This window comes from Leiobunum rupestre, unplaced genomic scaffold (genome assembly GCF_980474605.1).
Source record: "Leiobunum rupestre unplaced genomic scaffold, qqLeiRupe1.1.hap1 H1_H1_scaffold_14, whole genome shotgun sequence".
In the NCBI taxonomy this organism is placed as follows: Eukaryota; Metazoa; Arthropoda; class Arachnida; order Opiliones; family Sclerosomatidae; genus Leiobunum; species Leiobunum rupestre.
Genome location: NW_028324283.1, coordinates 151,116 through 176,687, shown reverse-complemented (window position 1 = coordinate 176,687; position 25,572 = coordinate 151,116). Strand labels below are relative to the sequence as shown.

The following is a 25,572-nucleotide window of genomic DNA, read 5'->3' as shown; positions in this document are numbered from 1 at the left end:
GCGGAAACATTTCAAACCCCCCTTTTAAATACGCCATTGTTGAAAAATGAGGGTGGAATAGATATTGTGCGGGGGATATTTGGTGTTTGCATTAAAAAAATTTTAAAATGGCATACTACCTCTTCGCGTATTCGCGTTGCTATATAAAAAAATTAAAAAGTTATAATTTGATAAAGGAATATGGTCCTGGTTTCTCGAATGATATAATTTAGATAGTCTATTTATTTTAATTATTTTATAGCATGTTTATTTATAATTATTTTATAGTAATTTATTTAATAGTTAATAATTTTATAGTAATTTATTTTATACTAACAAATTATACAACTAAGTTGCATAAAACAGTCCCACTATTTTTCTTTTTCAATAAAAAGTAAAAACCATAACATGTATAAAAACCCAAAAGTCGGGTACTAAGCTAAAATAAATTAAAACGGCAGGTAAAAATAAAATTGATAAAAAAGCCAGCAATCAACCTGGACATATGTCCCCGAAGTTGCTGGTTATAAATCGCATGATTTTTTCGAATACAACCATCTTTTCTATTAGGCACCTCCAAACCCTACTTTAAATACGCCATGGTAGAAAAATGAGGGTGGAATAGATATTGTACGTGTGTTTTGGCGGGGGATATTTAGTGTTTGCATTAAAAAAATTCCAGCTCCAATAACGTATATTAAAGTTGTTGCGGTTAAAAAGCTCGTAGTTGATTCTCAGTTACAGACGGGTGGTCCGCTTCGGCGGCTACTGCCTGGCCTGAACATCCTGGCGGTTTTCCTTTGGTGCTCTTGATTGAGTGTCGTCGGTGCCCGCTACGTTTACTTTGAAGAAATTGGAGTGCTCAAAGCAGGCGTCCCGCCTGAATAATGATGCATGGAATATTAAAAGAGGACTTCGAGTTCTATTGTGTTGGTTTTCGGAACACGAGGTAATGATTAAAAGGGACAGACGGGGGCATTCATATTGCGACGCTAGAGGTGAAATTCTTGGACCGTCGCAAGACGAACTACAGCGAAAGCATTTGCCAAGAATGTTTTCATTAATCAAGAACGAAAGTAAGAGGTTCGAAGGCGATCAGATAAACGATGCCAACTAGCGATCCGCCTGAGTTACTCAATTAACTCGGTGGGCAGCTTCCGGGAAACCAAAGTTTGTGGGTTCCGGGGGAAGTATGGTTGCAAAGCTGAAACTTAAAGGAATTGACGGAAGGGCACCACCAGGAGTGGAGCCTGCGGCTTAATTTGACTCAACACGGGAAAACTTATCCGGCCCGGACACCGGAAGGATTGACAGATTAAGGGCTCTTTCTTGATTCGGTGGGTGGTGGTGCATGGCCGTTCTTAGTTGGTGGAGCGATTTGTCTGGTTAATTCCGATAACGAATGAGACTCTACCCTACTAAATAGGCGACCGATCACTTGTGTCGGTCTACCTTCTTAGAGGGACAAGTGGCGTATAGCCACACGAGACAGAGCAATAACAAGTCTGTGATGCCCTTAGATGTCCGGGGCCGCACGCGCGCTACACTGAAGGAATCAACGTGTGCAAGACTGGGTAACCCGATGAACCTCCTTCGTGATAGGGATAGGGGCTTGTAATTGTCCCCCTTGAACGAGGAATTCCCAGTAAGCGGGAGTCATAAGCTCGTGTTGATTACGTCCCTGCCCTTTGTACACACCGCCCGTCGCTACTACCGATTGAATGATTTAGTGAGGTCTTCGGACTGGTACTCGGAGCGGCTTTCGGGTCGCACCGCCGTACCGGAAAGATGACCAAACTTGATCATTTAGAGGAAGTAAAAACCGTAACAAGGTTTCCGTAGGTGAACCTGCGGAAGGATCATTATCGATACTGCGGTTATGATAACGTTAACCGGAGCCGAAAATTTTTTCTCGATTAGGCTAAAAAAACGTTTCACCTCGAAAAATTGGAGCTTTCGTAGGGGTTTTCGCGGAGGCGGGTGCTATGTAAAAAGTAGTACCCGATAGCTTCGGAACTCTCAGAGATTTAGTACACGAGTCACCGATTGTAGTGCGTTGAAGAACGATGCCGAGAAAGGACGAGCGCGTTGCAGTTGGAAGCCGAGCCGATTGAGCCGGTACCGACTAACGCCCGCGTCGAAGGAGCTTCGAGTTTAGCCGAAAGCACGCGAGTGTGATTAGGGTTCCTCTTGTTCCTATGACGGTTCGATCTCAATTTCGTTTTTCTTCTCTCTATCCGAGCGAGAGAACGAGAGCGCCGTGGTCGTTTGCGCGCTTCTTTCAAAACGATCGCCCCGTGCAATTCGGTAACGACTTTCTTATACTCTCTAAAATAAAAAAATCTCCTCGATCGTCGAAGTGCGCTTCGTTCGTGGAGTGAGAACTCATCGTGTCAGAGCGTAAGTACGCCGGAAGGCTCGCGCCACGATTTAAGGCGTCGTGGCAGCTCGATGGGTTCATTTAATCCGTATAACTTCCGCCAAAGAGCGTCCGTCGTTTCGCGACGATGGCGTCCGCCTTTCTTATCTTCTATATTTCAAGGGTTCTTATAATACAAAAATTATATACGACTCTAAGCGGTGGATCACTCGGTTTGTGGGTCGATGAAGAACGCAGCCAGCTGAGAGACTTGGTGTGAATTGCAGGACACATTGAGCACTTATCTTTCGAACGCACATTGCAACATCGGGTCTTTCCCGAAGTTTCGCCTGTCTGAGGGTCGGATTACTGACCACTGCACCGTTTTTTTCCTTCGGGGGAAATTCGGGCTACCGTGATCGCTTCCTCGGTTTCCGAGGATCGATTTAAAGAGCGCTAGACGCGACCAACCTTTCCTTTCGGGGAAATTGGCGCGCCGTACTCACCTCTTCCTTCTGGGAAGCACGGAACGCGAGTTTCTCACGTTTCGAGGTGGCCCGGGACATCCAAGCGGAATTCTATTCCAGTACGGGTGGACGGAAAAGTTACATATAAAAATCGAAAAGGTTGCGCCGAAATAGCGCGAGAATTCCGAAAGATTTATTTTTGAATCGAATAGGAAGTCTCCGTCGGTTCCAACCGTTTTTCAACCTCAGATCAGACGAGATAACCCGCTGAATTTAAGCATATAAATAAGCGGAGGAAAAGAAATCAACTGAGATTCCCTTAGTAGCAACGAGCGAACAGGGAGGAGCCCAGCACCCAAGCGCCCGTCCCAAAGGGGCGGGAGTGCAATTTGGTGTTTAGGAATAGCGCGACCGAAGGTTGACCTAAGCGCAAGTCCCCCTGACTGGGGCTCTCGCCCATAGAGGGTGCAAGGCCCATAGTCGCTTGGTGACTCCGGCAGACGCAAAATTCCTTGGATTCGGGTTACTTGAGAATGTAGCCCAAAGTGGGTGGTGAACTCCATCTAAGGCTAAATACGACCATGAAACCGATAGCGAACAAGTACCGTAAGGGAATGTTGAAAAGAACTTTGAAGAGAGAGTTCAAGAGTGCGTGAAACCGTTTAGAGGTAAACGGGTGGGCCCTCGAAGGTGATCGTCGGAGGGATTCAGTCGGACGTGACCGTAAGTGTCGCGCGTCTTAAACGGTGTGGACCTCGGTCGGGCAGGCGTGCGATGACTGCGGACCGTTTGGCGCATTTCCTTCCCTTCGAACTACGCTGCGACCGGTCTGGTCACTGAAAGATGTCTGTCTTTGAAAGCGGGCAATGGAAGGTGGCCGGCGGCGCGCTCTTTCGGGAGTGTGCTGCCGGTGTTTTAGCCGGCTCGTTTCACGAATAAGCGATCGCCAGACCGGGGACGATTCTAGCCCTGTGTGGGCTACGCCGAGCACTCTCGCTTTTAGTGGGAGCGATGCGACGGGACAGGTGTTGTCGATTGGTTGGTCGTTTCACCTTTGAGTGAGCGGCTGCCAGCGATCTCCGCTGGTATTCGTCTGCACTCGCCGTTGCTCAGGTGGTCAGCAGCGAGTAGGTCGGTAACCCACCCGACCCGTCTTGAAACACGGACCAAGGAGTCTAACATGTGCGCGATTCATTGGGTCTTGTTTAGGCCCAATGGCGTAATGAAAGTGAAAGCCGGTTCGGCTGGCTGCCTTGGGATCCAGCGTTCCACGTGGACGCGGGCGCACCAAGGGCCCGTCCCCATCGCCTCGTCGACGGAGCGGAGCAAGAGCGTACACGTTGGAACCCGAAAGATGGTGAACTTTGCCTGGGCAGAACGAAGCGAGGGGAAACTGGTGGAGGTTCGCAGCGAATCTGACGTGCAAATCGATCGTCAGACCTGGGTATAGGGGCGAAAGACTAATCGAACCATCTAGTAGCTGGTTCCCTCCGAAGTTTCCCTCAGGATAGCTGGCACTCGGAGGTTGCAGTCTCATCCGGTAAAGCGAATGATGAGAGGCCTTGGGGACGAAAATACCTCAACCTATTCTCAAACTTTAAATGGGTGAGAAGTCCAGTTTGCTCGACTGAAGCCCGGAGTGCCAAGTGGGCCACTTTTGGTAAGCAGGACTGGCGCTGTGGGATGAACCAAACGCCGGGTTAAGGGGCCCGATGCGAGACGCTCATGAGATCCCATGAAAGTTGTTTTTTGCTATAGACAGCAGGACGGTGGCCATGGAAGTCGGAATCCGCTAAGGGGTGTGTAACAACTCACCTGCCGAAGCAACTAGCCCGGAAAATGGATTGGCTCTCTTAAATCCTGATTGCAAAGCCTCCTCGTGGCGAGAGCCGGGCAACGTATGGCTAATAACCTGCGGCTGATTTGCACAGGTATCACTGTCCCTATCCGGATTGTCCTTAATGGGGTCACTGGTGTCGTTCGCGGCTGCCGGGCCTGATTTCTGGGCTTGCGCGCCAGTTCGCATCGCCCCCTTCGCCGCCAGCCGGATGGGTGACGGGTGTGTTCGTGGTTGCTGGGCTCGGAGTTATGGTTCGCTCCATACCTGTCATTTGATAACCTTATCGGGGATGGTTTTTGCAGTGGAAGAGAAAGTCTCTCTAGCCCTCAGCTGTGCGAGGATGGGTTCTCGGGCAGGCCCATGGTGTCGCCTTTCGTAGGGCCGTGATGAGGGCGTTTGTTTGCCATATGTCAGCCTGTTTTTATAGCTGTCTCACTGGCCGAACGTTTGTTTCGCAAAGCGCATTTTTGTCCGGACCTCGTTGAGTGTTGTGGGCCGCCGTAGTGCCTAGCGGAACGGCGGGGTACAAATACATAACTTTATCTTCTCTACGAGCCATTGGAAATCCTTCCAACCTTAATGGAATGTGTGCTAACATTAGGGATTTGATTAATAATCACGGTGCTAGAATCACCCTTAATTGGGTTAAGGCACACAGTGGTATTCTAGGTAACGAGAGAGCGGATGCGCTGTCCAAGAGCGCATTGACAAATCAGGTGATCCATTCTATTAAACCCGACAAGGGCAGTATTAAAAGTATTTTGAGGGGCATTACCAAGAGGCATTGGCAGCGTAGTTGGAGCGCCAGTGATAAAGACATTGTTACAAAGAATTTTAGGTGATCAGTCCTGCCTGTGTTTGTGGGTCAGATACAGGCAATTCTGAGCACTACTTAGTTAATTGTCCTCTCACTCTCCATCTGGTCCCTAGGGGCAACCTCGGGGATATGAAGCTCACAGAAAAGATGATTGTTTTCGATAATGTTATGAGTTTCATAGCTAGTACCTTCGGGGACATTTGTCCAGGTTGTTGCTAGTGTTTTATTGTTTTTATTTTTACACGCCGTTTTAGAGGTTTTATTCCTTTACCCCTTTTTACAGGGTTTTTATACATGTTCCGTGCTGTGGTTTTACTTTTTAATTAAATAAAAAGAAATTGCGGGATGCGTGATGATGAACATGCGTGGAAAGTTACAAACTAGTTGATATAACTTGTGGTACCCCCAGTAGTGCCTAGCGGAACTGGGGGTATATAAATACTATAATCTGATGTCTAATTAAAACAAAGCATTGCGATGGCCGTTGATCAGTGTTGACGCAATGTGATTTCTGCCCAGTGCTCTGAATGTCAAAGTGAAGAAATTCGGGAGTAACTATGACTCTCTTGATGGACAGGGACAGTCACTGTCGAAGGCTTGGAGATTACCTTTGAGTCGCACCGCACGGATGACAAACTCATTTACCACACTAGGGATATGTTCTATGCAATAATAGGAAAGAGACTTTATGTAGTGAAACCTAAGCAGAGAGAACCCCCCACAGCCCAGAAGATCATGAACTTTATTGCACTGAACCATGACTGGGCTAACACTATGGCAAATGACCTAGCGTTCCCGGCAGAAGCCGTTGAGCCCGCTTACAATTTTCTTTTGGGTTGCAGATACTAAAGCCTTTATTGGGGTGCATTAGTTGTACAACATGAATTAGAGTATTCAGTAGAGAGCACCATACCAGCTATGCCTGTTAATGCGGTTAAGACTGCACTGGAGATACTGAGGAACAAAGAGAATTACTGCACTGCTCTCTGTGCAAGGGCCTTGTCATACCGTAGAACCAATTATGCAATGGGTCATCCGGATGCTCGAGGAGTAGTTAAGAAGTTAATGCAGGTTCAGAAATTTAAAACATTAATCCAACGGCATAAGGCATCAGTTGAAAAGTTATACTATCAAGCAACCTACCCAGCATCTCCTCATGTGTTGCAGACTGTCCTATGCAAAGACGATCTGTACTGTTGGTCGGCTTTTGATCCCAGATGGGGTCTACCTATAGGACTAAAACCTTCTAGCTCCTTAGATCTCCGTTCCACTCAATTCGGGAGTGTGTCAGGCACTGCATGGACAGTCGATAGCTTTGCAGTACTGATAAATCTCGCTGAAGAAAGCTTAACTGCCCTGTTGCGTAATATACCAAGATTGGACTCTTTTGTTAAGGCCCGGTTAAGAGTGATGGCATTTGGCATGGCAGTTCACCAAGGGGCAAGGTGGTGGATGAATGGCAACCCTTTTGGGTACTTGGATAGTAAATTTCAACAAAAAGATGCTGCTTTCTTGCCACTTATCCACGAATTAGCTAACATCAGCCAATCGTATTACTCGCAGAATTCCATTGCTGATGCCCCAGCACTAAAACAGGCAGCAAAGGATTTATCAGATTCGACTGTTAGGACCGCCTGGGATCAGATTGCACAGCATAGCAATCAAACTAGCTCCAAGGACATTGCAGTGTTCTTTATGGCTTTGAAAGGCATCTCTGCAACATCCGCAGTCACTGATTTAGTATCGGATGTCGTGACCGAGCAGGAACAGGGTTACAAGGCCTTCGGTTCCCTGTGGGGTTTTGTTTTTTTTTAATTGTTTTTTGAAGGTCTGGCGCGTATATCTGAGCTTTGCTCATAGTATCACTTTGTAAAAATTAAATTTATATTTATAAGCTAGTTGGAAGCTCACATGCTCTGTTAGCTGGTGGTAATTTTATTTCCCCCCTGTCCACTTTGTAACACCTCCTGTGACAGGGGGTTGATCTGTACTCCTTTTTAACTAAAAAGTGAATAATTAAAGTTGTAATAACCCAATGCCTCGTCATCAAATTAGTGACGCGCATGAATGGATTAACGAGATTCCCACTGTCCCTACCTACTAGTATGCTTTCTAAGTGACAAGTCACGTACTTTTTTGCTCTTCAAAAAGCTACCTAATTTTGAAATAATTATCGCTTTTCAGTCACGATTTTTTTGTGTCAAGTTGCTCCAACCATCCCTGCACCTGAGGAAAAAGAAATTTTGGGGATAGCTTCATTAGGACCCCCTTTACGAGGGTTTCTGTGCGCCCTTCAGCGGATTTTCAATGCAAAATTAACATTGTAAAGAACTTTCGTCCTTTGAAAACTTCAAAACATTTTCGGTAAATAAGCAGCCGTATCCAAGCAAAACAAGAAAACCACCGTCCATCGGATCAGCTGTTGGCTCTTCTTCAGTGGATTAGTGCAGACTGCGGGCTAGACCACCAGCCAATCCCAGCAAGCCACGTCTGCTTCGCTTAGTCTTCCAGTACCAACAACTCCTTCCTTCAGTGGACTAGTGCAGACTGCGGGCTAGACCACCAGCCAATCCCAGCAGGCCACGTCTTCCTCTTTCAAATTTCAACGACCTTCATCGCATCCTTCAGCAACGTCATCGCTATTATCATCGAAGTGGACCACGGCACCTTTATACTAACGGAGCGGTTCGTACACTTTACCTACTAGCTTCCCCTAGGCATTGGTTATCTGCCGTATAATACAGCTGTAGCTAGTCTAGTTTAGATAGTATCCCCTCTTAGACCTTCTTAGAGATAGTGTCGTGGGCGGGGGGGGGGGAGGTTAAAAATTTTGGGTTTTAGCTGGGGGCACAGGGGTCACGCCCGTTTTTGTGTCTCTAGGCGTTTCACGTTTGCCGTTAGGCGTTACAGTGCTTCATTTTTACCATCTATAACAGCAGACGCTGGACGCTATCCTTTACTGTATTCGCTGGCTGCAAACTTTACCCTTTTTGTCCTTTCTACGGGGAGTTAGCGAGGGCGGAATTCGCAAACTTCGTGACGTCACAGGGCCTAAACGATTCCTTCTATCAAATATTTGACAACATTTTCACCGACTAAACTATTAGTTTAGTGTTTGTCCCCTTTTTGGACCTTTTCGGACCATTTTTGGAATTTTTGTTTCTTCTTCCACGCGCTTCCAAGTTGCCATTTTCTTCAACAAGCCATATCTCGGAAACCATTTGCGCTAGCCAAATTTCAATTGCATTTTTGATATCTTAACCCCTACGCTGTCGTTCGCTCTTCCATCCGCGACCTTCAAGATCTTCTCCATAGCGAGTCTAAAAGCATTAAAAAGTTGACCAGAGAGAAAATTTCTGATCTCTTTGAGCGTCTTGCGTCGATTGTCTCCGACCAGCACCTTTCTATTAGCCACCTCGAGGGTGTTCTGGAGGAGCGCAATCGTACTATCAGGGATATTCGACGATCCAAATCATCGGATTCGCCGCCTGTCAACCCACCACTCAACCAGTCTGATTGGCCCCCTCTCCCTAGACAACGACAACCTCTTTTTCGACCACTCCCACTCTGCATCTGTCAAGGAGAGAGTCAACCCTCAGGCAATCGGAATAGGAATCGATCACGTTCGTCCTTGCCGTAACGGTAAGGGTGTCGTGATTAGATGTCCTACGAAAAATGATATATCCATTCTAAAAACTCATCTTGAGTCTGCTTCGGCGTCCCAGGATGAATTCACCTTGGTCTCGCCTACGCGCTTTCAGCCGCGTATTATGGTCTCCGGAATGGATAAATCCATTTCGAAAGAAACTCTGGTTGACACTATCATTGCTCAGAACGATCTTAGTGATAACCAGGATTCTATCACTCCATGTTTATGTCTCCGTGGCCCAAATGACTCCAACCATTGGATCATAGAATGCCCACCCAATATTTTCAATATCTTAATGGCGAAACGACGCGTGTACTTGGGTTGGGTAAGCTACCCAATACGGGAACACATCGACGTTCCACAATGTTTTAAATGCAGCCTGGTGGGCCATCGTCGATCACGTTGCCAATATCCCATTCAGATATGTACTATCTGCGGGGGTGAACACTCGTATCGCGAATACGTCAACAAAACCAATCCTTCCTGCCGCAATTGCTCACTTTCCAACACCACTAAAGCTACAACGCTAGCAACCAATCATTTCAGTCTAACTTTCCAATGCCCTTCATATGTAAGGGAGCTCCAACTTCGTCAATCTCATATTTGCTATGACCCGTCACAGTGATAATTTTCCTTCGACAATCAAATTTTTTCAACTCAATTTAGGTCGCTCAATCCAAGCCACGGCAAACATCTGCCAAATCTTCTTAGAAGAAAAAATTGACATTTCTCTTATTCAGGAACCTTACGTTTCTGTACAAAATTCCTTTATCGGCTTTCCTCTGTCTTCTCGTATTTTTTCTTCGGCACTTAACGCGCGTTGCGCCATTATAGTCTTACGTAACGACATAGATGTGTTTCTTATCAGCGCCTCTAGTGATTTAGTATGTATTGATGTTCGCTTCCACCTGTGATTTCTCGAATTTTTTAATCAATCTCAGCTCGGCCTTAAGCCCTACTCCCATTCTGATTTGTGGCGACTTTAATACCAAACATCCCCTTTGGGGCTCGCCGACCATTTGCCCACGTGGGGATCCAATGATTGATTTCATCAATACTGAAGACCTTTTCGTAATGAATAACCCATGTCTGGCCCCACTTTCACTAGCGCTATGGGTCTTAGTTGGATCGATTTTGGGCTGTGTTCGGGTTCCCTATTTGACAAAATCCTTAACTGGTCAGTTTCTGACTCCGAATCCTGCTCGGACCACCGCTTCATTTTATTCGCCTTATGCTCCAATACTAATCCCTCGTGCATGCCTGACACCTTCAGTACCCGTTCGGTTGATTGGACCAATTTTGTCAAAGCTGCAAAGTTGGTCTTTGATCGCCTGTTATTACCACCCTTAAACTCGACCAAGGACATCGACAATTACGTCTCCCTTTTAACATCTAATGTAACTACTATCTGCAAGGCCACCTTAAAAGTGAAGAGGGCTGGTCGCTATAAATCAGTCTCTTGGTGGAATGATTCATTGGCTATTGAGCGTAAGATAGTCCGTGCTCTCCGTCGCCGATGGCAGTGCAATTGTGATCCTACAGCGCGTAATGATCTCCACATAGCTTATAAACGTGGTCTCGTAATTTACAAAAGATCCATTAAGACAGCTAAACAAAAGTCTTGGGAGTCCTTTTGCACGTCGGTGGACGCCAATTCTCCATTTTCTTTACCCTACAAAATTTGTGCTAATAAAATCCATACTCCCCCCACTCTATCATGTATTTCTAAACCTGATGGGTCTCTTACCACAAATCTTAATGACACGGTACAGGTCATTCTCGATAATTCATTTCCGTTAGACGATCCTTCTACCGACAATAACTATCATGTTTTATTCGCAATTCCCTTACTTCCGATATTCTTACACCGAATGACTTTATATTCACAGACAATGAATATGAGTCCTATCGACCTTTTCCAGTGGTCGTGTTTCTGGGTTGGACCGCATCCCAATTGAAGTGGTTTTGCATGCCTTTACCGATAACATCCGACACTTAACTCACCTGTACAACGCCTGCCTTACCCTAAGATATTTTCCGGACTCACTCAAGTTATCTAAGGCCATCCTACTTAACAAACCAAACCGCGACTCTAAATGTCCAGACTCATATAGAGTTATTTGTATTCCACCATCATATGGAAAGGTTCTCGATAAGCTTCTGACAAACCGGCTAACTCATTTCTTGGAACGGAATTCATTGCTCGATCATAGGCAATTTGGCTTTCGATCAGGCTTATCCACCTCTCACGCTCTTGGTCGTGCGGTGGATTTCGCTTCCGGGAATAGAGCATCAAATTTCTACACATCTTTTCTTTCACTTGATATCAAGGGAGCTTTCGATAACATCTGGGTCCCTAGTATTCTCGTGGCCCTTCGTTCGAAGCGTTGCCCGAGAAATATCTATTACCTAATTGAAAGCTTCCTTCTTAGTCGAAAGGCGGTCTATTCTACCACTAACTTCGAGCTGGTCAAGGATGTTTCCCGTGGCGTTCCCCAGGGGTCGTACATTGGTCCAATTTTGTGGAATATTGTTTGCGACTCTGTTTTTTTACTCTGCCCCTTCCACCTGGTGCAGATATTCAATCTTTCGCTGACGACCTCTTGGGAATGCTACGCTGTTCATCGCGCCGTTTGTTGGAACAACTTGGTCAGGAGTTTTTATCATCCCTTCACAACTGGGCTATCAGCAATAAACTTTGCTTCTCTATGTCTAAATCGAAAGCAATTACCTTCGGTAAGACCGCTAAACCCGTTGTCCGTCTCCCATATTTCAGACTTAACGGCTCCGCACTCCCCAACGTAAATTCGCTCGTTTATCTCGGTGTCACTATTGACTCCGGATTGTCATGGCTCCAACATCCTCTCTCAATTAAGATCAAGGTGTCTTCTTTAGTTCAGAGTATGGCTGCAGTCGCTCGAAAACACTGGGGGGTGAAAGGGCTGGAACGTATTATAGTCTACGCTTGTGGTGTTTGGTGGAAGGAGAAGGGAAATTCAATCATGTTAAGAAAGCTATCTTCCATCCAACGAATTTGCCTTCTTCGAATTTCTCGAAGTTACCGCACAGCTTCAACCATGAGCTTACTTACCATAACCGGCATACAACCTGTCGCGTTTACCATTAGTCAGGAATCTACCATCTTTCGGACATACAATATGGGTCAGAACAGTCTTCACTGTGACATTTTCTTCTCTGATGAGGGCTTCTTAAAACCCGATCTCCTTCTTAGCATTCATCCAGCACAACACCCCACTATCACCTACGCCCAGCCCTCGCCTTCAGGATTGGGCTTGGAGATATTTACAGATATTGCCTTTGTAGAATACGCTGATTCAGTTGAACTTTTATATAGACAATTTACACTACCCCCTAGCGCTGACATTGTTCACGCCGAGGTTCTCGATATTTACCACGCACTGCTTTGGATATAAGATAATAATCTCGACTCTACCACCAATATTTTCACTGACAGCTTCTCTTCTATTTCCGCTATTCGTAATCCCCGTAACACTAACATTTTTATCAATAAAATTAAAAGCTACTCTTCCAATTTTCCAATGTTATCTTACTTTGGACAAAGGCCCATTGCGGTACAGCAGGCAATGAACGAGCAGATGAATTAGCCAAAAATGCTCACCAATCACCAACAGCTATTGCTATTCCCTTGCCCTTAACAAAACACTAAACGAGTTATCCCTCCGCACGTGGCAAGCGGCGTAGTCGTCCAGTGACAAAGGCCGCTTTACATTCGCTTTTTTACCGTCGGTTTTGAGACAACATTTTTTCTTTCAGAAATCCTCACAGGCCATGGAAAGTTCCCTTCATATCTTTCACAGCTTGGTCATTTAGAACACTCTGGGTGCTTTGGTCATGATACGGCCGACGCGGACCATTACATCTGGTCTTGCCCCCTTACCGAAGGTTTTATAGATCGCCCCAGCTTCATAGCTAATAAATCTGACTTACTATTGTCCCCTTCAAACCGTTCTAATTTATCTGATCTAATGAAATTGATCACTTTTAATTTTGACATTTTAGGGTTTAAAAAAAAGAAAACACAAACAAAATTCAATTAACCAGTGTTTGGTGTCGTCACCCTCGTCTCCTTCAAGTCGACAATCCCCATCTTCAAGACACCCTCGTCATCACCATACGAAAAATAAATAAAAAACCCACTACACCTCTTCAAGTCACCTTCGTCTTCATCAATAACAAAAAAATATCCTTCAAGTAACTCTCGTCTTCTTCAAGTCGACAAACCCCCTCTTCATCACCCTATAAAAACTTTACACCTCTTCAAGCCACCCTCGTCATCGACATCTAAAAAAAATTATATACACCTCTTCATGTCACCCCCGCCATCGCCATCTAAAAACAAAAATAAAAAACCCTACACCTCTTCAAGTCGACAAACCCCCCTCTTCAAGTCACCCTCGTCTACACCGTTTAAAAACACTACACTTCTTCAAGTCACCCTCGTCATCGTCATCCACAAAATAATAATTCTTCAAATCATCAACACCTTCCACACCGGGAAATTATATATATATTTTCCTGATCAAGTCACCCACGTTTATCGTTATATATACACAAACAAGCACCTACCTTTTCAAGTCATCCACAACTTCCTCGTCATGTACAACTAATACTAAAAAAAGTTACAAATCTTCAAGTCATCCAGATCATCTCAATATAATATCTTAGACATTTCTCTCCACGTCATCCACTTACTCCGTATCGTCTAGATTATACATCGCTTCTTCAGGTCACACATGTTCAATCATCAACGTCGTCAAAAATGAAAATCACCTATTCTTCTTCGAGTCTTCCACTACTCCTTCCTCGTTCCCACATTGTTCATCTCGCCATTTATATATAACAAATAATTATATGATTTACTTATCTATTACTTTATTAACCTATGTATTCTGTCATTGTGTGATATTACTTTCATTAATAAACTTCACTGGCTGCCGCGGGTCTCTTTCCGCTCGTGTGAAGCCTCTCCTGTCTCTTCGTGGGGCTGGCTGGGTCGTCTTCTCCGCCGTCCTTGTCGGTCAGTCTCTTCGCTTTGCGTTTCGCTATGTTTCTTCTCCCGATTTCCCTCATTCTAAAATTTTTTGCTCGTTTTATTTCTATATCCTCTTCCAAACCCCCGGTATGTATTCATTTACGGTACGGGGGTATATAAATCTTTAGTGTATATCCCTATCTACTATCTTGCGAAACCACAGCCAAGGGAACGGGCTTGGCAAAAACAGCGGGGAAAGAAGACCCTGTTGAGCTTGACTCTAGTCTGACTCTGTGAAGAGACATGAGAGGTGTAGCATAAGTGGGAGATCGCTTGCGGCCACCGGTGAAATACCACTACTTTCATCGTTTCTTTACTTACTCGGTGAAGCGGAGAGCGAACCGAAAGGTTCACCTTTCTAGCACTAAGTGCCGGGCTCTCGCAGTTCAGCGCGATCCACTCCGAGGACAGTGTCAGGCGGGGAGTTTGACTGGGGCGGTACATCTGTCGAAAGGTAACGCAGGTGTCCTAAGGCGAGTTCAGCGAGGACAGAAACCTCGCATAGAGCAAAAGGGCAAATGCTGGCTTGCTCTTGATTTTCAGTATGAATACGGACCGCGAAAGCGGGGCCTATCGATCCTTTTGACTTTAAGAGTTTTAAGCAAGAGGTGTCAGAAAAGTTACCACAGGGATAACTGGCTTGTGGCGGTCAAGCGTTCATAGCGACGTCGCTTTTTGATCCTTCGATGTCGGCTCTTCATATCATTGCGAAGCAGAATTCGCCAAGCGTTGGATTGTTCACCCACTAATAGGGAACGTGAGCTGGGTGTCGCGTCGTGAGACAGGTTAGTTTTACCCTACTGTTGATATGTCCTTGCGATAGTAATCCTGCTCAATACGAGAGGAACCGCAGGTTCGGACACTTGGTACATGTGTTTGGTCGAGCGGCCAGTGGTGTGAAGCTACCATCCGTAGGATTATGACTGAACGCCTCTAAGTCAGAATCCTGTCTAGTCGCTGCAATGATATCGTTCGTGCCTTTTGCGTTTGTTGGCTACGCTAGTCGAGATGCGTTTCGGCGCGGTCTCGGCGAAAAAGCCTTCTTAAAATAAGCATTGCAAAGCTTGCAGAGTTTTGCAGCTTTGGCTTGTTGATTTTTATCTTCGGAGAAACGTTATGGCACCAAATCGTCCGTAGACGACTTAGGTACCGGTCGGGGTGTTGTACTTAATAGAGCAGCCACCATACTGCGATTTATTGAGACTCATCCTCTGACTGGAGGGTTTGTAACCTCGAATGGAGGTTTCGAATCTTAACTTTTTTAAACTAAATTCGGCTACGGGGAAGAGTAAACTTTTATTTAATGCGGACTTGTTTCACTAGAGGTTTTTAATATTTAATCCAGGTTATGAGATGTTATGTTACGAGCTATTTCAAGTGCCAGAAACAATTTGGTTTTTTTATAAAGTTTGAAAGGGCCTCGATTGAAGTTTTAATAGCTTAATTAATTTTAACATAAATTCGGTTACGGGGAAGAGTTAACATGTATTTACTGCGGACTTGTTTCAGTGGTCCTAATTAAAAAATATTAACTACAATTCACTTATTTATCCCATAGCTTGTACTGTATATGCATTCGGGGAAACACTTCGTTATTAATTTTGTTTCTTTTATTTAGACGAGAATGAAAACATAAGATCTATTGAAAATAAGAGATCTCGAGAACATAAATTAAATCACTAAAAGTATTGAATATTTACCAAATATGAGATGACTGCTCTCACGTATTTATTTCAGTGTTCTGTAATTCAACAGAAATATTTTACCAACTAAATATATCTACGAGCAAAGGACTCTCATTTTTTAAACGAGGCTAAAGCTCATGTTATGAATATGATACGAGTATAAAACTGTATTTAACATAATTATACCAAAAGTTATTGTGTTTTTCTGGTAGACCCAATTTTTTAAATTGGTCCAATGTAGTCGGAATTTATCTAAATAAATTTATATTTTGTTAGTTTGATTAGCAATTATTCACAATTTTTTTAATTACCTCAATTTACCCTACCTCGCTCTCTTTGACCCAACGACGTACCAATTCACCCAAAAATACCAGAACTTTCCCAAATTACATATTTTTATTAAATATGAATTGTTTGGAAAATTCTGTTTTTTTTAGGGGGGACCCTTGAAATATGTGATTTTAACATTTTAAATCGCATAGAGAACTTTTGATTTGGTATTGTCAAAAAGCTTTTGGTTGCTATGGCAACTAAACATGTTTTTGATAACAGACAATCAAACTTTTGCCACTGAAAATAACATGGGATTCTGACCGATTGCAAGGCTCCCCCCTGCGAAAAATATAATAAATTCAATAATTTGAAAATGCTAAAATTAGAAATGTTATATAAAAAAATTGACAAAAAAAATCAAAATTGGTGAACTTTTGGTCAATTTGAACAAAATGGATGGGTTATTCTTCGGGATGTCTCCTTGTCAGTGAAACGTTTATCTATTCGACCCTATTTAAAAAAAATTCTTTTCACTTTTTTTAGTGAGCATACACTTCGCTTTCTTTCATGAACTTAAAATTTGTTCAAAACGAAATTTCATTTGGCATTATTCGTATTATTTCTACAAAACAATGCGCGTGTTTTATACGTTAATTCAAAAATGTTTTATTTTAAGTGTTTATCTATCTAATAGAAAGGGGTATATGCCTTTGGATAGATTAGTGCTTTTTTGGACTTATTGTATGTGAAGGTTGTTTAGGCTTAGGTATTTTGATTAGTTTAGTAGAAATTCAAGTGTACTAGCAAGAGCAAGTATGTATATTTATAGAAAAGTTTAACAATCCTAATGAACACAGTAAAATTAATAATATTAATAAACGTAACCTAGAAAAATCTTTTCCCTTCCCCGTAGTAAACGTGACGAACAAATATAACATCTTTCCCATTCCCCGTAGCCAACCTGCCGTCGAAATATTTATATGTCCCGTTTAATTAATTCATAGAAATATTTATGTGTCAAGTTTTCTTCTTCCAAACATTTATATGTCGCGTGAATTAAATATTTTGACGTAAAAATTCGAAATCGACATTTTGGTGGCCAATTATCAGAAACGGCTCCATTTGTTTTCCAAGTACTTTTCGTAGTGAAGTCGAGCTGGTAATCAGTCAGACTTGCTTGCGTAACAGTTAGCTCACAGACGTCCTCCTAGAAGGTGCGTTGTAGTATGAGCACCGTTTCGCAAATAGATGGCGGCCTCGTTTCAGGCCAATTCCTCACACTATCGATACGAACGATTTCGGCGGGTGAAATACGCCGCTATGGTGGTGAGCGAATCGAGAAAAATTCTCGGTGACTACGGCGCTCGCGTCAAGCGATGCCTTTTCCCGAGTAAGTTCCGACGGTTTTCCAAAAGCCGTCGAACAACCGCTAATGTTTTTCTGAACACGCGGCGCTTTTAGCGCTCGTTTTAGAATTCTTTAGCGGTACTAACGACGTTTCACGTTGTTACCTGGTTGATCCTGCCAGTAGTCATATGCTTGTCTCAAAGACTAAGCCATGCATGTCTAAGTACATGCCGAAATAAGGTGAAACCGAGAATGGCTCATTAAATTAGTTATGGTTTCTTAGATCGTACTTTTTAACTTGGATAACTGTGGTAATTCTAGAGCTAATACGTGCAGCAGAGCTCCGACCTTCGGGAACGAGCGCTTTTATCAGACCAAGACCAATCGGGCGTCGGCCCGTTTACCATAGCGACTCTGGATAACTTTGGGCAAATCGCACGATCTTGTATCGGCGATGTTTCTTTCAAGTGTCTGCCTTATCAACTTTCGATGGTAGGCTACCCGCCTACCATGGTCGTTACGGGTAACGGGGTTCGATTCCGGAGAGGGGGCCTGAGAAACGGCTACCACATCCAAGGAAGGCAGCAGGAGCGCAAATTACCCACTCCCGGCACGGGGAGGTAGTGACGAAAAATAACAATACGGGACTCTTTTGAGGCCCCGTAATTGGAATGAGTACACTCTAAATCCTTTAACAAGGATCCATTGGAGGGCAAGTCTGGTGCCAGCAGCCGCGGTAATTCCAGCTCCAATAGCGTAAATTAAAGTTGTTGCGGTTAAAAAGCTCGTAGTTGAATCTCAGTTACAGACGGGTGGTCCGCTTCGGCGGCTACTGCCTGGCCTAAACATCCTGGCGGTTTTCCTTTGGTGCTCTTGATTGAGTGTCGTCGGTGCCCGCTACGTTTACTTTGAAAAAATTGGAGTGCTCAAGGCAGGCGTCCCGCCTGAATAATGGTGCATGGAATAATGAAAGAGGACTTCGAGTTCTATTGTGTTGGTTTTCGGAACACGAGGTAATGATTAAAAGGGACAGACGGGGGCATTCGTATTGCGACGCTAGAGGTGACATTCTTGAACCGTCGCAAGACGAACTACAGCGAAAGCATTGGCCAAGAATGTTTTCATTAATCAAGAACGGAAGTTAGAGGTTCGAAGGCGATCAGATACCGCCCTAGTTCTAACCATTAACGATGCCAACCAGCGATCCGCCTGAGTTACTCAATTAACTCGGTGGGCAGCTTCCGGGAAACCAAAGTTTGTAGGTTCCGGGGGAAGTATTGTTGCAAAGCTGAAACTTAAAGGAATTGACGGAAGGGCACCACCAGGAGTGGAGCCTGCGGCTTAATTTGACTCAACAAGGGAAAACTTATCCGGCCCGGACACCGGAAGGATTGACAGATTAAGAGCTCTTTCTTGATTCGGTGGGTGGTGGTGCATGGCCGTTCTTAGTTGGTGGAGCGATTTGTCTGGTTAATTCTGATAACGAACGAGACTCTAGTCTACTAAATAGGCGACCGATCACTTGTGTCGGTCTTCCTTCTTAGAGGGACAAGTGGCGTTTAGCCGCACGAGACCGAGCAATAACAGGTCTGTGATGCTCTTAGATGTCCGGGGCCGCACGCGCGCTACACTGAAGGAATCAACGTGTGTATACCCGTCTGGCAGGACTGGGAAACCCGATGAACCTCCTTCGTGATAGGGATAGGGGCTTGTAATTGTCCCCCTTGAACGAGGAATTCCCAGTAAGCGAGAGTCATAAGCTCGTGTTGATAACGTCCCTGCCCTTGGTACACACCGCCCGTCGCTACTACCGATTGAATGATTTAGTGAGGTCTTCGGACTGGTACTCGGAGCGGCTTTCGGGTCACACCGCCGTACCGGAAAGATGACCAAACTTGATCATTTAGAGGAAGTAAAAGTCGTAACAAGGTTTCCGTAGGTGAACCTGCGGAAGGATCATTATCGATACTGCGGTTATGATAACGTTAACCGGAGCCGAAAAAGTTTTTCTCGATTAGGCTAAAAAAATGTTTCACCTCGAAAAATTGGAGCTTTCGTAGGGGTTTTCGCGGAGGCGGGTGCTATGTAAAAAGTAGTACCCGTTAGCTTCGGAACTCCCAGAGAGTTAGTACACGAGTCACCGATTGTAGTGCGTTGAAGAACGATGCCGAGAAAGGACGAGCGCGTTGCAGTTGGGAGCCGAGCCGATCGAGCCGGTACCGACTAACGCCCGCGTCGAAGGAGCTTCGAGTTTCGCCGAAAGCATGCGAGTGTGATTAGGGTTCCTCTTGTTCCTACGACGGTTCGATCTCAATTTCGTTTTTCTTCTCTCTATACGAGCGAGAGAACGAGAGCGCCGTGGTCGTTTGCGCGCTTCTTTCAAAACGATCGCCCCGTGCAATTCGGTAACGACTTTCTTATACTCTCTAAAATAAAAAATCTCCTCGATCGTCGAAGTGCGCTTCGTTCGTGGAGTGAGAACTCGTCGTGTCAGAGCGTTAGTACGCCGGAAGGCTCGCGCCACGATTTAAGGCGTCTTGGCAGCTCGATGGGTTCATTTTACCGTATGACTTCCGCCAAAGAACGTCCGTCGTTTCGCGACGATGGCGTCCGCCTTTCTTATCTTCTATATTTCAAGGGTTCTTATAATACAAAAAATATATACGACTCTAAGCGGTGGATCACTCGGTTCGTGGGTCGATGAAGAACGCAGCCAGCTGAGACACTTGGTGTGAATTGCAGGACACATTGAGCATTTATCTTTCGAACGCACATTGCAACATCGGGTCTTTCCCGAATTTTCGCCTGTCTGAGGGTCGGATTACTGCCGTTTTTTTCCTTCGGGGGAAAATTCGGGCTACGGTGATCGATTCCTCGGTTTCCGAGGATCGATTTAAAGAGCGCTAGACGCGACCAACCTTTCCTTTCGGGGAAATTGGCGCGCCGTACTCACCTCTTCCTTCTGGGAAGCCCGGAACGCGAGTTTCTCACGTTTCGAGGTGGCCCGGGACATCCAAGCGGATTTCTATTGCGGTACGGGTGGACGGAAAAGTTACATATAAAAATCGAAAAGGTTACGCCGAAATAGCGCGAGAATTTCCGTGTGGGGTGGCGGAGTGGTTAGCACTTTCGCCTCGCAGCAAGAGGAGCCGGGTTCGATCCCAGCTTGTGGCACTGGGTGAAAACTCGGAACAGCTCCTTCTGCGTTGAGTTTGCAAGTTCTCTCCCCACTGGTTTAAGGGGTTTTCCCCCGAGTTCTTCGGTTTCCCCTTCCATAAAAACTTGTAGAGGTTAACGGTAATAGTTAGTGTAGGGAGCTGTTGGCTCGATCTCGTGGAATGCAGGGCTTGCCACCACCCTCCTACGCATTGTAACCCGGCCACCTGAATTGATGGCTTCAAAAGTCGCTTGATGACTTAGGCCTAAGGTGGTGCCTTGGGTATTAGCCTAGCTGATTATTATTATTATTATTATTATTAGATTTATTTTTGAATCGAATAGGAAGTCTCCGTCGGTTCCAACCGTTTGTCGACCTCAGATCAGACGAGATAACCCGCTGAATTTAAGCATATAAATAAGCGGAGGAAAAGAAATCAACTGAGATTCGCTTAGTAGCGGCGAGCGAACAGGGAGGAGCCCAGCACCCAAGCGCCCGTCCCAAAGGGGCGGGAGTGCAATTTGGTGTTTAGGAATAGCGCGACCGAAGGTTGACCTAAGCGCAAGTCCCCCTGACTGGGGCTCTCGCCCATAGAGGGTGCAAGGCCCATAGTCGCTTGGTGTCTCCGGCGGATGCAAAATTCCTTCGAGTCGGGTTACTTGAGAATGTAGCCCAAAGTGTGTGGAAAACTCCATCTAAGGCTAAATACGACCACGAAACCGATAGCGAACAAGTACCGTGAGGGAAATTTGAAAAGAACTTTGAAGAGAGAGTTCAAGAGTGCGTGAAACCGTTTAGAGGTAAACGGGTGGGCACTCGAAGGGGATCGTCGGAGGGATTCAGTCGTACGTGACCGTATGTGTCGCGCTTCTTAAACGGTGCGGACCTCGGTCGGCCGGGCGTGCGATGGCTGGGGACCGTTTGGCGCATGTCTGTCTTAGAAAGCGGGCAACGGAAGGTGGCCGGCGGCGCGCTCTTTCGGGAGTGTGCTGCCGGTGTTTTAGCCGGCTCGTTTCACGAGTGAGCGATCGCCAGACCGGGGACGATTCTAGCCCTGTGTGGGCTACGCCGAGCACTCTCGCTTTTAGTGGGAGCGATGCGACGGGACAGGTGTTGTCTCTTGGTCGGCCGTTTCACCTTTGTGTGAGCGGCTGCCGGCGATCTCCGCTGGTATTCGTCCGCACTCGCCGTTGCTCAGGTGGTCAGCAACCCACCCGACCCGTCTTGAAACACGGACCAAGGAGTCTAACATGTGCGCGAGTCATTGGGTCTTGTTTAGGCCCAAAGGCGTAATGAAGGTGAAGGCCGGTTCGGCTGGCTGCCTTGGGATCCCGCGTTCCTCGTGGATGCGGGCGCACCAAGGGCCCGTCCCGATCGCCTCGTCGACGAGGCGGAGCAAGAGCGTACACGTTGGGACCCGAAAGATGGTGAACTAAGCCTGGGCAGAACGAAGCCAGAGGAAACTCTGGTGGAGGTTCGCAGCGATTCTGACGTGCAAATCGATCGTCAGACCTGGGTATGGGATCGAAAAGACCTCAAGCTATTCTCAAACTTTAAATGGGTGAGAAGTCCGGTTTGCTCGAATGAAGCCCGGACAGTCACTTGGATGCGAGTGCCAAGTGGGTCACTTTTGGTAAGCAGAACTGACGCTGTGGGATGAACCAAACGCCGGGTTAAGGGGCCCGATGCGAGACGCTCATGAGATCCCATGAAAGGTGTTGGTTGCTATAGACAGCAGGACGGTGGCCATGTAAGTCGGAATCCGCTAAGGAGTGTGTAACAACTCACCTGCCGAAGCAACTAGCCCTGAAAATGGATGGCGCTTCAGCGTCGACCCCATACCCGGCCGCAGCTGTCGAAATACTTGTTTTTTAAACAGCTGTGAGTAGGAGGGGCGCGGTGGCGCGCGTCGAAGGTGCCGGGCGTAAGCCCGCCTGGAGCCGCCTCTGGCGCAGTTCTTGGTGGTAGTAGCAAATACTCAAGTGAGAACCTTGAGGACTGAGGTGGAGAAGGGTTCCATGTGAACAGCAGTTGAACATGGGTCAGTCGGTCCTAAGGGATAGGAGAAATCCGCTCCGAGGCGAGACCTCTCTATGCAAGTCTTGCTGGTGACCGAAAGGGAATCGGGTTAATATTCCCGAACCCGGACACGGAGATTCTCCCCTTCGGGGGTACACTGCGGTAACGCAAACGAGCTCGGAGACGTCGATGGGAGTCCCGGGAAGAGTTGTCTTTTCTTTGTAAGGATTCGACTCCCTGGAATCGGCTCGCCCGGAGATAGGGATGGTGTTTCCGTAAAGCTCCGCGCCTCTTGCGGAGTACGGTGCACTCTCATCGGCCCTTGAAAATCCGAGTAAGAAGTAGTGATTTTCGTGCCAGACCGTACCCATATCCGCAGCAGGTCTCCAAGGTGAACAACCTCTAGTCGATAGAAAAATGTAGGTAAGGGAAGTCGGCAAAACCGATCCGTTACTTCGGGACAAGGATTGGCTCTGAGGGCTGGGCCGGTCGGGCTGAGGTCCGAAGCGGGTCTGGCACTGCACCGGGACTGGGCGAGACTGGCCGGCAACGGTTCGGTTGAGCTCGGACTAGCGTCGGGGCCTTCCCGTGGAATGCTTCAGCTGCGCGGCGTGCTGGATCTCGTATCTGGCGCGACCGTTTCGGCCGGCGACTAACAGCCAACCCAGAACTGGCACGGTCCAGGGGAATCCGACTGTCTAATTAAAACATAAGTATATGTATTTGTACCCGGGGTACAAATACATATACTTATGTCTAATTAAAACTGTCCCTATCTAGTGGTGTGATGGGGTCACTGGAGCCTGTGGGGGGCTCCATACCCGGCTCTCAAGGTCATGTGATCGGGGCGCTGGGTCACTGGAACCTCATGGGTGTTCCACACTCCTCATTCTGTGACCTACTAAGGAGGGTAGTTTGCAGTGGAAGAGGAAGCCACTCTAGTCCTCAGCTGTGCGAGGGTGGGTCTCGGGCAGCCCATGGTGTCGCCTTTTGTTGGGCCGTGATGAGGGCGTTTGTTTGTTAACCACAGATTACATTTACAGCTAATTACATGCATTTTTACTCAATTTTAAAAAAGTAGCACATGTGCGACAAACAAAGTCGCAAAATATCATTTAAAAAGGTGAAATTAAGACAAAAGACAGATAACCAGGAGCCTAATCAGATGCCATATTGTTAGAACAAATATTTATTACAATTGAAGGAAACGTTCGATAAAAAATTTAAAAATCTTGTGAAAAAATGATTTTGAATCTGGTTCAAGTGCTAGAAACGACTCTCGCTTTCAGTTAGGATTTCAATAAATGTATTTTTATAAAAAAAAAACTTTTTTTTATCATTTATTAAGTCTTAATAAAGAGCACAATTATGATATTAAACGAAAATATACCATTTAACGTATGAATTATGTAAATTTGCTAATTTAAAAAGACTGTTTATTTTTAAATGTCTGTCGCATATATTATCCAAATGAAAACCTTTATAAAACACTAAAAACATTTACTACAAAGATTAAGGTTTTAAATGAATGTATTTCACTTAAAGCTGTGAATATATTTAAGTTAAGGGTCGCAAAATTAATGACGTAATTATCTTTTTAATTCGAATGTTTAGAGCTGTAATAAATAAAATATCGTAACTAGATTAAAAATAACTTTTTATTACTGTTCTGTAAGATCCTTCTTTATAAAATATCTTATTTTCATTTGGTATTAGTAATTATTTTGATATTTATAAACGAATTGTTGTTTTGGAGCACAGGTGCTACAAGCGTTTCGTTAAATAAAACCTCAGAAAATCATAGAAAACTGTAATTAAACATTAACCGCAGATTACATTTACAGCTAATTATATGCATTTTTACTCAATTTTAAAAAAGTAGCACATGGGCGACAAACTAAAAGTCGCAAAATATAATTTAAAAAGGTGAAATTAAGACAAAAGAAAGATAACCAGGAGCCTAATCAGATGCCATATTGTTAGAACATAAATATTTATTACAATTGAAGGAAACGTTCGATAAAAAATTGATAGAGGTGTAGTGGGTTTTTTTAATTTTTTTTCTATGGTGATGACGAGGGTGTCTTGAAGATGGGGGTTTGTCGACTTGAAGGAGACGAGGGTGACGACACCAAACACTGGTTAATTAAATTTTTTTTTGTTTTCTTTTTTTAAACCCTAAAATGTCAAAATTAAAAGTGATAAATTTCATTAGATCAGATAAATTAGAACGGTTTGAGGGGGACAATAGTAAGTCAGATTTATTAGCTATGAAGCTGGGGCGATCGATAAAACCTTCGGTAAGGGGGCAAGACCAGATGTAATGGTCCGGGTCGGCCGTATCATGACCACAAGCGCACCCAGAGTGTTCTAAATGACTAAGTTGTGAAAGATATGAAGGGAACTTTCCATGGCCTGTGAGGATTTCTGAAAGAAAAAATGTTGTCTCAAAACCGACGACTGAAACCGAAGGTAAAAAAGCGGCCTTTGTCACTGGACGACCACGCCGCTTGCCACGTGCGGAGGGATAACTCGTTTAGTGTTTTGTTAAAGGAAAGCTTTGTTAAGGGCAAGGGAATAGCAATAGCTGTTGGTGATTGGTGAGCATTTTTGGCTAATTCATCTGCTCGTTCATTGTCTGCTGTACCGCAATGGGCCTTTGTCCAAAGTAAGATAACATTGGAAAATTGGAAGAATAGCTTTTTAATTTTATTGATAAAAATGTTAGTGTTACGGGGATTACGAATAGCGGAAATAGAAGAGAAGCTGTCAGTGAAAATATTGGTGGTAGAGTCGAGATTATTATCTGATATCCAAAGCAGTGCGTGGTAAATAGCGAGAACCTCGGCGTGAAAAATGTCAGCGCTAGGGGGTAGTGTAAATTGTCTATACAAAAGTTCAACTGA

The 25,572-nt window shown here is 45.2% G+C and overlaps 1 protein-coding gene, 3 non-coding genes and 4 pseudogenes across 4 annotated transcripts; all 8 read left to right on the top strand.

Annotated features, from left to right (window-relative positions):
• The first annotated feature begins 492 nt into the window (after window positions 1-492).
• LOC149920584 (small subunit ribosomal RNA) lies at window positions 493-1,844 on the top strand (annotated as a pseudogene).
• Window positions 1,845-2,548: 704 nt separating this feature from the next.
• On the top strand, window positions 2,549-2,702 carry LOC149920583 (5.8S ribosomal RNA). The gene has a single exon (XR_016477904.1). It is a non-coding gene; the product is annotated as a 5.8S ribosomal RNA (ribosomal RNA).
• A 366-nt stretch (window positions 2,703-3,068) lies between these two features.
• LOC149920582 (large subunit ribosomal RNA) lies at window positions 3,069-4,930 on the top strand (annotated as a pseudogene).
• Window positions 4,931-10,196: 5,266 nt separating this feature from the next.
• On the top strand, window positions 10,197-11,069 carry LOC149920581 (uncharacterized). Its single transcript, XM_090164345.1, has one exon. The coding sequence runs from the start codon at window positions 10,197-10,199 to the stop codon at window positions 11,067-11,069; it is 873 nt and encodes a 290-aa protein (XP_090020471.1).
• Window positions 11,070-14,291: 3,222 nt separating this feature from the next.
• LOC149920580 (large subunit ribosomal RNA) lies at window positions 14,292-15,411 on the top strand (annotated as a pseudogene).
• Window positions 15,412-17,651: 2,240 nt separating this feature from the next.
• LOC149920579 (small subunit ribosomal RNA) lies at window positions 17,652-19,452 on the top strand. The gene has a single exon (XR_016477906.1). It is a non-coding gene; the product is annotated as a small subunit ribosomal RNA (ribosomal RNA).
• A 703-nt stretch (window positions 19,453-20,155) lies between these two features.
• Window positions 20,156-20,309, top strand: LOC149920578 (5.8S ribosomal RNA). Its single transcript, XR_016477905.1, has one exon. It is a non-coding gene; the product is annotated as a 5.8S ribosomal RNA (ribosomal RNA).
• Window positions 20,310-21,042: 733 nt separating this feature from the next.
• On the top strand, window positions 21,043-23,074 carry LOC149920577 (large subunit ribosomal RNA; annotated as a pseudogene).
• Window positions 23,075-25,572: the final 2,498 nt, after the last annotated feature.